Genomic DNA, 12,328 nt, shown 5'->3' with positions numbered 1-12,328 from the left:
TCTAGTCTGTAGTGCAAATATCTTAACGTTAATTTCCAGCAAGGTAGAAGCTTGTTTTAAGTTAGAAATACCTTAATATGCCAGATTGTTTCACTCGTAACATGGAAAAAGTCTTGTTATAAGTTTAAAAATCTGCCTGTACTTCTTTTTTTATTAATATTAAGGGATTATTCACTTAAAATGAGCTCCAAAATATTGCTGAAAGTAATGTGTAAGTTAGTCTTGTCTCGCTTCAAATTACTAAGATATTTCCATTAGAAAGTTAAGATTTTGTGTTTTGCAGGTTGTTCTCTTTCATTTAAAAAAACCCCTCCATTCCTCTTCCAGGATTGTGCACCTGGCTTTACTCGTACAGGAGGAGGTTTGTACTTGGGTCACTGTGAGCCCTGTGATTGCAATGGCCACTCTGACTCCTGCCACCCGGAAACTGGCACCTGCACAGTATGGAGCACAAGTTTATCATGTGACTAATATTAGTTTCTAGATTTCTCTGTTAACACAGTTGGCTTCTTTGCAGAGCTGCCTGCACAACACGCAGGGAGATTTCTGTGAGCAGTGCGCCCCTGGCTTCTTTGGCGACCCGACTGCTGGCACCCCGGAAGACTGCCAGAGATGTGGCTGCCCTCACACTGACCCAGACAACCAGTAAGTGCTTGCACACATACCAAGAGCTCTTATTTCAGCTCCTTTTATAGCAGCAGACTGATCTGTGTCCAGCTCCTCTGTTTACAGAAAATTGAGTTCAGCTTCTAGGCTTCTGATTTAACACCAGTAGATTTATCAAAGCAACTTGCATGTAACTTCACATGTAGATGTGACGTCACACTTGCTGTTAGGATTAGATTGTATGCTGGGATTCCCCAAGTCCAGTTACTTTCAAGCTTTGATGTTTATATTCTGAGTGGATAAGAGGCCTTGTTAAATGCCTTAAAGGGAAGTTGTTGTTAGACTGAGCAAAACGAAGATCAAAGGGTTCAAGTTCACATTTCAAATTGCCCACATCTTATGTCTCCAATTAGTTAGCATTAACCACAGAGGAAGTAGTACTTTACCTTAACTCTAAGATCTCCCAAGGACTTCCGACATTTTTAGTTCTTGCACAAATCAACTGGTTTTTGGTATTTAAATCCTCTATAATATGAATTTACAGACATTTGGGTTAGGGTTAACATTTCAAGTTTCATCTGCAACTTAAGCTAAATAGGAGTCCCACTGTTGTGACTTTCAATGTGCCACCCCAAGATTTTTTTATTTGCTTTGAACAGTTTTACTGTGCATTTTTCTTGTTCCACAAAAGACAAAAACAATGTTGCAACAGCAAATCACCCCCAAAATGATCAGAGTAAAAAGAACACAATGAAAAAGCAAAACAGACAAGTCAACATTATATACTGTATGCAACAAAATATCTACTACATGAGGCACTATCCCAAAGTACAATGTTTAAGCATTTTCAACAACCCTATATTTGACCCCAGTATGTAACCCCAAGATGATAAATGGCTCTTTTCATCCGTTGGATATTTTTCTGGCAGTACCCCTTGTTCATGGTGCATTAACTGACCAGAAAAAAAATCTGAGTTTTGAGTTTTCTACACTGGTCAAGGCTGAACAAACTGATAGTGATCACCAACTGATGTTTTCTGTTTGTGCGTCTTTATACTGCATATATATTTTGCCTAGACACATTATTTTTTAGTGGATATTAAACTTTGTGTGTAACTTGTGTGACAGATTCTCTCCTACATGCGAGAGCCTTGGTAATGGAGACTACCAGTGCACTTCCTGCCAGCCTGGTTATACTGGCCAGTACTGTGAACGGTGAGGCGGTTGTTCTTTCTGTCATGGAGAAAATTCAACCAATTGTTTAAATATTTCTAATGTAGTTTCAATGAAAGCAGGGCTATTTTGTACCAAAAAAATCCCTGATATAAGTAAAAACTGTTTTTTTTATCCTTAATAGTTGTGCTGCAGGATACGTTGGCAACCCACAGGACAGAAATAAGTGTCGCCCAAATGACGGTAATGCAAAATGCTGACATTCACTTGAAAAAACCCTGTGTGAAGTTAGAAAAATAGTGGATATTAAAGGATATATTTTTTAAATGTGTACTGTTACTGCTGAATTTTACAGCAGCCTACCTGGAGGTGAAAGTGTATCCAGAGCGGTTTGTAGCCACACCGGGCAGCTCTGTCACACTGCGCTGTCAGGTCTCTGGATTTCCTCCACACTACTTCTTCTGGTCCAGACAGGATGGACGGCCCATCTCCAGCAGTGTTGACAGACGCAGACAAGGTGTGGGAAGGCAGCTTTGAAACAGACTCCATATCAACTTTCACTTTAGATTGTCATAAGGCAGGGGTGCTGAAATAATGGTGTATGGCCCCTGACCGCAGTTCAACAGTGGTCTAAATTTGGCTCTCCAGCAAAAGTTGCTGATGTGGATGGACCCTTTCATAATGTTTTAGGCTTTTTAAAGATAAATGTGTATATTTTTAAATGGAAACCATTAGGTACAGTACATAATATTTGGACAAGCTTTGACATCCATCACTTATCCATTACTTAACTGTTGGTAAGTGATGAATAAGTGTGCAGCAACATGTGCAGGAGGGGCAGAACTGCACTACTCCATGAATTCATGGAGTCAATGCAAACTGTCATCCCTCCGTCTCTTTCAAGGGCAGTTCTTTAAATGACTTTTTAATTTAGGCACAGCTAAGCAGAAAGTGTTACCAGTTTGAAACCTCTGTATACCTTTATACCAGTTTAAGCCCCTTCCTAGTTTGGCACATTTTGTTAGTTGCAAAAAAAAAAGTCTATGTGATGAAACATTTAACAGTACCCTACTTATTTCTGTGCACAGGAGCAGAGCTGTACTTCTCCAGCGTCCAGCCGAGTGACGCCGGCATCTACATCTGCACCTGCCAAGACCTGCGTGGCTCCAACAGGAGCCATGCTGAGATTATTGTTGCAGGTGCCACATTAATTTGAACAATTTGCAGTTCATTTAATTAACCATAGAAATCAGACGTCATGCAAACAATGTCCTTTTAACACAGAACGTTTGGACTGAGTGTTCTTTTATTTTCTGAATAATCAATGTAACTTGTGTATTCCTTTAGGTGGCCCAACTAAACCCATAGAGGTTACAGTTGAGGAGCCTAAGTTTCAGACCGTGAGGGTCGGCTCCACTGTCAACTTCATTTGTACTGCAAAGAGCAAGGTGACTCTGCTGTCTGGATATTAATGTTCATGAGTTTCTACAAATTTTAATATAGTGATTGTCAAGCTGCTTACCTTGCATTTCATGTCAGAGACTTATTAGTAAGAGTTGCACAGGTGCAACATCTTAAATGCAGAAAAGCCTTGTCAAAAACAGTTGATCATTTCAGAACTCCATTGGTCAATTTTGTAGAATTTAAAATTATTGACTTTGCAACTTTATATGAACCACTAATGGGTTCCATTTTGGTTAAAATGGCATCCCCTGCAGATATAATCAGACTCTGTGATGACACCAAGAGGCAGATATAGGATTGTAATTCAAAGATTATAAACAAACTGTAGTGCTGACTTGTCAAATGGGAATCTACAATGAGGTCTTGGCGGCTCTGTGAGTGCATCTTTAATCACTGATTTAAACAAAGGCTTCAGGAGGTAGTGAATTTGCAACATTTACACACAGCCTACTAACTGAATAAGTCCCAGGTTGATATTTTATATGACATAAAACCTTAGCTGTGAGAGACTCGCCTGTCTTCAAAATGATAAATGGCATATAAAAATCCTGGAAGACGAACACAGAAAAGTTTTTGATAAGTTCAGACTTGCCAATGATGAAGTTTTAAGGTTATTCTTCAAAAGGTGAAAGACATTTATTATACAGAGTGATATATTTCAGGCATTATCTTTATATGTGTTGATTTTAATGATCACGGCTTGCAGCTAATCAAAATTTACAGTTTTAACTACACAGAGAATTTTAATATTTCATAACACCAATAAATATATTGTTAATAAGTACATGCTATGCTAATGATACACACAACCATGGGAAAGGAAACTACCTTAAAAGTTGTCCATCAGACTCTTCCCACCAAGGGTTATGTGCATATCTATACTTACATATATGTACTTACATATACATTTTAATGATATTCTAATTTACTGAGTTGCAACTGTAGTTCCTTTTACAATTAAAACAAACCTGTAAACAGCCACTGACCTCTGAGCATGAAAAATGAAAATGTTTAATTTGTGTTATAAAGAAAAGTTTAAATCTGGTATCAATACAACTGGTGAGGGATACTTAGATATGCCTTTGTTTGTTCGTCAGTCTTTTGAGACATCATCCTCTTTCCTGTGATGTCCGTGTCTTCTCTGGTCTCCCCTTCGCAGTCACCGGCCTACACACTGGTGTGGACCAGGAAAGGCAACAGGAAGCTTCCCAACCGCGCCACAGACTTCAATGGCATCTTGACGATTCAGAACGTCCAGCCTGAGGATGCGGGCGTCTACGTTTGCACGGGCTCCAACATGTTTGCCATGGATGAAAGTAGTGCCACCCTCTACGTGCCAGGTTTGTGATCCTTCGGCATGGCATTCCACTTCCCATCATCCTCATCCCTGCTTCTGCACCCCAGCTTTGACTCCTATAGTGACTTTCACTAAATGTAACCCCCCTCTCTTCTGCTTGGAATGATGCATGCACGGCTGTTTTAGTGTGTTTTGTTATTGTGCAACATCAGTGCTGATCACTGGGTAAACAGCACATTAAGCTTGGAAGTTTAACTCCTACCGCTTCTGCTGTGCCATATTTTACTAGCAAAGTGCCAGTCCAGCTATGTTCACTGGCATGTTATTCTTCTAGCTTCTTAACATGTATGTCTTATATGACCTGAGATTCCTGGACTGCATAAAGAATACAGCTTGTGGGTTTAGGCAGCGTTCACGCAGCAGGTCTTGATGCTCAATTCTGATTTTTTGCTGAAATCAGATTTTTTCTTTTTTGCCATGTCATTTATACTGCTAATTAAATGTGACCACAATGAGAAATATATAATTAAAATATATAATGTGCTACATTTCTGCAACATTTGTGGTCAAATAGAAAGTACACTCAAACAACAAAATAAAAGAACGAACCTCCTGGGTATCGGATTTGTAAGTAAAGCTTTCTGCCAACTCTGTGCTGGGAGCTACGGCGGGTTTTTATTTCTCACTTGGGTTGAATTAATCGGTGGTGGTTTGGTCACTTTTTGATCACTGATGGATCTTTGCCTTGGTGATTCTGTGCCAGTTGCTGGATTCTTGGGTATGTTTTAAATCCTGGGCTCCTCTTGCCTGAGTGGGGTGTTCCACGATGGGATGAAATGCAAATGCCACAATGGGATAAGTAACTGTGCACCTGGGACTTCTTCAGTTCACTTGCAATAAGATGGGAATCAGAAGAAACATGTGCACTTTCATGTTTTATTTCTTATAGTTCTGTTATTTACAGTATTCCTTTTACACTCAAACGCCGGTTTGTAACTTGTTATTTTTACCTGAAAATGAATGTCAATGAACATGTTGGTGCTATTAGCCAGTAAATTGTTATACTGCTGCTTTGCAATGCCTTGAGAAATTATTTGTGGCCTTTGATTCTTGTCACTTTACAGCCACACACTTCAAATTATATTAATGGTATTTTATTTAACAGGCCAACCAATTAATTTCCAGGTAAAGCATTTTGAAAACAATGCATCATTTTTGTTCCACCTCACTGAAAAACGCTACATTGCGTTGGTCAGCCACATAAAATTCAAATAAAATTGATTGATATTTGTGGTTTTAATTCTACGAAAGTGTATGAGTTATTATAAGGTATTAATATTTTTTCAAGGCACTTTCACTTACTTAAAGTCAGTTCTGTTTATACAATGTTTCTTTTCAAAATTCAATGTTAAAAGCTAAAATATTATTTTAGATACAAAAAGTGGATAAAAGTATTTTAATCTGTATTCTTTTAATATTCAGCTGGAGTTGTTTTTTTTTCTACAAGTTTAGTTTTAAAGGACTGAAATCATAATCTGATAATCTATCATTTTCTTTGCTCTTAATTATTGTATGTTAAGAGATTGTCTGTGTACATGCACTTACCTGGTATGCTCTATGTTTACATTAAGTTCATTTATAAGAAAATATTTCATGAGAAATATCACGCATCACATTCTTAACCACACGTCACACTGTTAAACGAGGCATTTTTTTTATGTATTCAATCCCATTGATTTGTATGATATCAGATATGTTTCTGTTAAAATGACAAAAATAAAATGTACACATCATATTTTATCTTTACTGTGAAACTATTTTGTGATATAGAAGCAATGAATTAAAAATATAACAGACTAAAATGAATTGTGAATTGGCCTGTGTCATCTTTAACAGTTTTCTTCGGGAAAACCACAAGCTGTATGTCTTGGTTTTAGTCGCTGAGATGAAAGGAATTTTTTTATTGTTTACAACTGCTTTTTCCTACTAACCTGCATGACTAATATGGAGCTGTTCTTCTTTTGTTGCTATACAGCTTCTACAGCAAGTATATGTGTGTATGTTTTTGCATTTTGTTGTAAAGCAAACTGACACATTTTTATTGGGTAAAAATGTTTTATGCTTAAATATTTTGTCCATAATCTAATCATGTCTTCAATACACTAATTCTGATATGTGTCAGTTAAACATGAGCTCTAAACCCATCAAACTAGGTTTAACTGGCATCACTCTGAACACATTATATCAACAAGACGAATCGGTGCTTATATACCATGAACAGGTCTTAATTAGAGTCCAGAGTGATTGACAATTAGGATTTCTCTCGAGTTTTACCAAATATTTGAATCAAATAAGACACAGTTCAATTAGACATGCTGTCTGATTGAATCCAAATCAAATAATTTGATTACACAGAGAGCCAAGCTCATCACATCATTTCGGGAGTACTTTCTACATGGAATTAAAACAAAGACTGCACAGACTTAATTCCACAAATAGCTCCATCAATTGGCTACTTGTCCAGCAACTCCAACACAGTTAAACACAAAATGACTGTGTTAGGCATACTTTCTATAAAAAATAAGTAAATAGAGAGACATAGAGCTAGTGGCAGCAATTGTTCTACCAATTACTTTATTAAGGTAAAAAAAAAAGTACAGTTTAATGCAGAAAGAATGGAGCAGGTGTCCTTTCGGTGAGTAGAAGAAAAGCAGAAAAAGGATTTAAAAGACTACTCCAAGGTAATGACAGCAGTTGGTCCATCAATAATTGTTCAATTGTGAGAAGAAGTTTAACACAGAAATCCTGAGCCAGATTTACTTACCACATAAAAGAGAAGAAATGAAAAGTTAGTGACAGCATTAGCTCCATCAATTTCTCTGATAAGGGAAAAAGATGTAACCAAAAAATTACCATGCCACAGGAGCACTGAGCCAGGTAAACTTTCTCTGGGAAAGAAAAACAGAGAGAGTAGGCATAGTAATGACCATAACTGTTTAATGGCTTGAGCTTGGAAAGAGACACGGCTAAGCACAGGAAAACTTTGCTAGGAGTACTTTCCATGGTAAAAAAAACAAAAAACAAGACTACACAAAAACAAAAGTAATGGCAGCTATATCTCCATCAAGAACTTCACTTAGAAGCCACACATGGCTGAATGTTGAAACCCTGAGCCAGGTATGCTCAAAAATCCATAAAACTAATGGTAGCAATAATATCAATGACTTTACAGGAAGAAAACAACTGAACACAGAAGTACTGACCCAAGGGTTCGTCACATGAATAAAAACATCAGAAACAAAAGAAATAAGTTATAGGTAATAACAATAAGTGTAAATTGGCTTTTGCTAATTGTTTTAAAACACTTGAATCAAAGCTGTGCCAAAGGTTCATGAATTAAGCGTGTCTTAACGTGTGTGGTGTTTTATTGGGCCCAACTCAACATAAATCACAGCAGCCCATGTGTGGAGAAGGATGTTCAGTAAACTGGAGGAACAGTAAACTGCTGTTGATTTGAAGAGCTGATCTGTCAGTTTACTTGTCCCCCTCCCTCCCTCCGTCTCCAGAGGCCTCACAGACTCAGATGTTTTACACAGCCTATGAAATGTTTGAAGGACACAGAAAGCGTAAGTCTGCGATGTTTCCTCACTGGTCGGACCCAACTCTCCCTCTATATGTCGTGCATGCTCTCATCTTCCACAGCATGGAGACATGTGTGGCCTGCTGATGCCCATGTACAATCAGCTGATCTTGAGGTCCAGAAACCAAATGAAACTGTGCTAAAGTCTGGAGCTCCCATGTTGTCCAATATACCACTCGTTTAACTCGTTAAAATTAACTTTTGTGGTTATGTAGAGTCAAACCTAATTGTACATGAGCATTACTTGTCACCATCTGCCTCTTTGGGTTCATTGTGGTCCGTCACTGCAGGAAAAAGTGCATGTTCATTTTTATGGGCATCTCTTCATGAATGCCAACTCTATTTTCCATCTTTCTGAAAGATCACATTGGGCTATTTTGGGGGTAACTGTCAAATTTTATGGGCTCTTGGACTTTTTTTTTCCAAATAAAATCACACTTCTTGATCTTTGACTCCTCTCTCTTCGCACCACCTCCTTTCTTTCAAGGAAACATGCTGTCCTCTGGGCTTCAAACATCATAACTGTGCTCAATACATCCCATTGCAATTTCTTTGCATCATTCTTGAATGTGTTTTTCAGACTGGTCTTCACATTTTCATTTATGGCAAAAGGTACCTTAAATAACTCACTTTAAGCATTTTAAATGCTTAAATAAATAATTATGTATCCTGATGGTAAACAGTAGTAAAAGCATGAAAAAATAAATTGCACCATGCAGAAGAACCGTGAGAGTGCAACACAGGCTTAGTTGATTTCGTATCAAAGACAAGTCTTTTAATTTTGTTTCATAATTAGTCACAATCCTTACCTTCAGTTTGACAGGTAAATTTAAATTTGTCCTGTTCTTTAATTTTTGATGTAATATGTTCCATTATTTAAACCCTGCTAGGTAAACAGGCAGGTTTAGCTTGCTAGCTTGCTATTTTTATTTCAGAATACATCCCATTTATTGGCATTCCTGATAAAGATATGTAGAAATATATTTGTTAAATTGTTGCTTTAAGAAGAAACTACAATTTACTTTAGGTTTACAAGAGTTTCTAGGAACTTCTAATTGACGTAGACTTTCTGTTCCCTTGTGGTGTAATTACTGCAAGTCCCGGTTTCTTTTAGCTAGGCAGAACAATGATCCATGTTGATTTTGTCACCTCTCATAACAAGTGGATTGTTAAAGTATCTCCAGAATATCAGAATATTAATTAAGGTAAGATCCAGAGTTTTAATGTTACAATATTACATCAGGAACAATGAAGATTTTCCTATTGTCCATAACTTCTTATTATTCCTTACAGAGATAGAAACTAAAACCTTGCCTTTAATCTGGATTTTACTTGCCATCAGGGTCAAACAATCAAAGGTTCACAGAGACACGGACAGATTTTCAACCTGCTTAGACAGCTCCCTCTGAACTGAGAGAGGTCTTTATTAAGCTCTGTCCACCCCAAATATTGAAGTGGACAGAAGCGAGCCAAGCTCTTGCAGAGAGAAATATGCCAAGAAGCAGTGCCAAGGAGTGCCTCACACATCTGTTTTGTCTACAGAAAGATTCTCTCAGACTGCCATCTTAAAGGGTGGGAGTCACAGCTCTGTCTTTCTGAAAGATCACATCCCAAAGCTCAAATGACTTCCAATTTAACAGAATTCCCCTGTCCCTACTGTTCAACTTTACTGCTACCCTGAAACCAGTCTGTATTCTCAGGATTTACTTCCAGTTAACATGTCTCTGCATCAGACCTATGTTTCATTGCCTCATATCCTTCTGTAGCTGGGGAGGCGGCCCAACCCGTCGCAACCATCACCCCCTCGGTACTAAACGTCCGGCAGGGTCAGCGGGCAGAACTTCGCTGCTCCGTGACTGGAAACCCAACTCCAGCTATAGAATGGATCGGTAAGACCAGTTTAGGGATTGATTGAATGTTGATTCTTCTTTTTCTCTAGGGAAAGACGGTATTTGATTATTAAACCTTTACAGGTGGTCCAGGATACAGGATGAGTCCAAGAGCTGTGATAAGAAACGGCATCCTCACAATCCCAGCAGTGGATCCGGCTGATGCAGGGGAGTACATCTGCAAGGCCCTGAACACTCACGGCGAGCACACAGCACGGGCCTCCCTCCATGTCCAAAGTATGCTCAGAGTTTGTCAGTGAGAGGGATTGACTTGTGGTTCATTTGTTTTCTCACATAAACATCAAATTATTTAACTTAAGGCTGCTGTCTATCTTAAACAATGTGGTGAAGGTACGATGGTTAACAAAGGTTTTCAAACTCTTTAGAATTGTTCATATTTTATGCTTTTGTAACAACATGCGTTTCAGACTTTAAATTATTATTTTTTTAAAGTAAACATTGTGTAATTTCTCTTCCACTTTACTATAATGCTACTTTGTGTAGTTCTACAAGTTAAATTTTCATTATTGATGCTTTTGTAAGGCACTTTGTGTGGAAATGTCCAGATATTTTCTAAAGGACAAAAACAAAACGTCTTCTATGATGATTGTTGTGGCTGACATTTAGGAAACACCCCCAGTGGTATTGGCACTCAGCCCCAAGTCCAAGTCAGTCCTCAAAGTGCCGACATCCGTGAAGGGGAACCCTTGAGGTTGTACTGCAGAGCGACAGGTTCGCCCACCCCAAAGCTCACCTGGCTGAAAAATGGAGGACAGCTCCCCCCAGAGGTGAGACATCTGATGCCGACTGTGGAGGATAAAATCTGGATCCATAATCAAAGCTTGAATGTTGTCCCTATGGATTAAAGTGCTTATAAAGTGTAATGTTTCTGCATTTACATTCACCTGTACTGTATCTCCACTTACACCTCAGGGTTTGTCCAGTGCCGACGGTATTTCATCCGACTCTTCAGCATGTTGACCACTGACCTTTATTTTCCCCTCCCTCCCTTCTTGTTTGCCCCCCTCCTGCCCTGTTCTGCCGTTTGCTCAGGCCATTCCCTCTCACGGTTTCCATCAGTTTAAAAGCAACAGTCTCGATGTGTTACACAGACGTATTGAGGAGCTGCAGGTCTGTCCATCTGTCAACGTGTCTGTCCCCGTCTCATAGTTCATATCCATTGTCTCCCACTGACCTTGTCCTCACATCACGTCAACTAAGTGCATGACCAAACCATGTCCTTGATTCACGCTCTGTTAATTTGTGGTAATGTCCCACAGCTGCTAATGTTCTGTCCATGTGTAGCTGGTGTCAAACATTTAAACCAACAAGCTGGGTCTGTTGAATGTCCCGCATGCAGTCCCTGTTTCTGTGTAGCGTTTTATTCATACAGGTGTTTCATAGTGTCTCGTTTTGTGCTGTCCTCATGAAATTATCCCTGACATTGGGCTTCCAGCTCCAAAAATAAACCCCATCATTCCACTAAATGTATTAACAGCACTAAGTATGCAGATAGGATGTTTAGGTACAAAGCCTCACAAATGTTTTCATAATATTTTGACACGTGACAGCCACAAACTTCATTGTATTTTTTTTTATTTTTAGTATTTAACTCGATAGACCAGCCCAAAGTCACATCCCATTGCAGCTTTAGCTGGATGTTTATGACTGATCATCTATTAGAACAGGAATCTGAAACTTTTACATCCTAAGGAAACATTTTGCTCTCAAGCCAGCCAAAGAAAATTTTGTCACATGACTTTTTGACGAAAGAAAACTTTTTAGCTAATTATCTAATCCAAGAAATCTCTTCTAATTTTCAGATAACCAGTGTTTTTTTTTCCCTTTTAGAATTTAAAATTAATTAAAATGGATGGACATTTCTTTGAAGAGGCAATATTATGTAAAAATTACTCTTCTGAGCTTTAGATTACGTTACAGTCTTATTCCCTCAAAAACATATCTGGAGTGTTGCTTTGATTTTTTTCACACATGTTTGAAAAATCCTTTAATCTCCTATGGCAACCAATCAGCTGTGCGACATCATAGCTCCTCCACAGAGCTGCAGTTTCAAAGCTTCTGGGCTTCCTTCTCACAGAGCAGTGTTCCCTTGTGACTCCCCCACTCAGCTCCTTTAGAGTAGCCAGCAGCAATAAGCAAACACCTGTGCATCTAGTGAAATCATGTTTTTCTTCTCAATGCAACGCTGATTAAAATTGTTGCTAAAGGGTTAAAAGAGGAGCAATGTTGTGATAACTT

At 38.5% G+C, this 12,328-nt stretch overlaps 1 protein-coding gene across 2 annotated transcripts in view; it reads left to right on the top strand.

Annotated features, from left to right (window-relative positions):
* Window positions 1–12,328, top strand: part of hspg2 (heparan sulfate proteoglycan 2) — a 115,329-nt gene that overhangs the window by 77,046 nt on the left and 25,955 nt on the right. For both annotated transcript variants that reach the window (XM_044121906.1, XM_044121914.1), the window contains 13 exons: window positions 328–441; window positions 518–645; window positions 1,735–1,821; window positions 1,964–2,022; window positions 2,135–2,296; window positions 2,868–2,978; window positions 3,127–3,227; window positions 4,403–4,583; window positions 8,107–8,166; window positions 9,947–10,069; window positions 10,154–10,306; window positions 10,697–10,857; window positions 11,123–11,200. In XM_044121906.1, coding sequence (XP_043977841.1) covers window positions 328–441; window positions 518–645; window positions 1,735–1,821; window positions 1,964–2,022; window positions 2,135–2,296; window positions 2,868–2,978; window positions 3,127–3,227; window positions 4,403–4,583; window positions 8,107–8,166; window positions 9,947–10,069; window positions 10,154–10,306; window positions 10,697–10,857; window positions 11,123–11,200 — 1,518 coding nt within the window. The remainder of the gene's footprint in view (window positions 1–327; window positions 442–517; window positions 646–1,734; window positions 1,822–1,963; window positions 2,023–2,134; window positions 2,297–2,867; window positions 2,979–3,126; window positions 3,228–4,402; window positions 4,584–8,106; window positions 8,167–9,946; window positions 10,070–10,153; window positions 10,307–10,696; window positions 10,858–11,122; window positions 11,201–12,328) is intronic.

This window comes from Gambusia affinis, linkage group LG01 (genome assembly GCF_019740435.1).
Source record: "Gambusia affinis linkage group LG01, SWU_Gaff_1.0, whole genome shotgun sequence".
Lineage (NCBI taxonomy): Eukaryota > Metazoa > Chordata > Actinopteri > Cyprinodontiformes > Poeciliidae > Gambusia > Gambusia affinis.
This window is presented reverse-complemented; position numbering and strand designations above follow the sequence as displayed.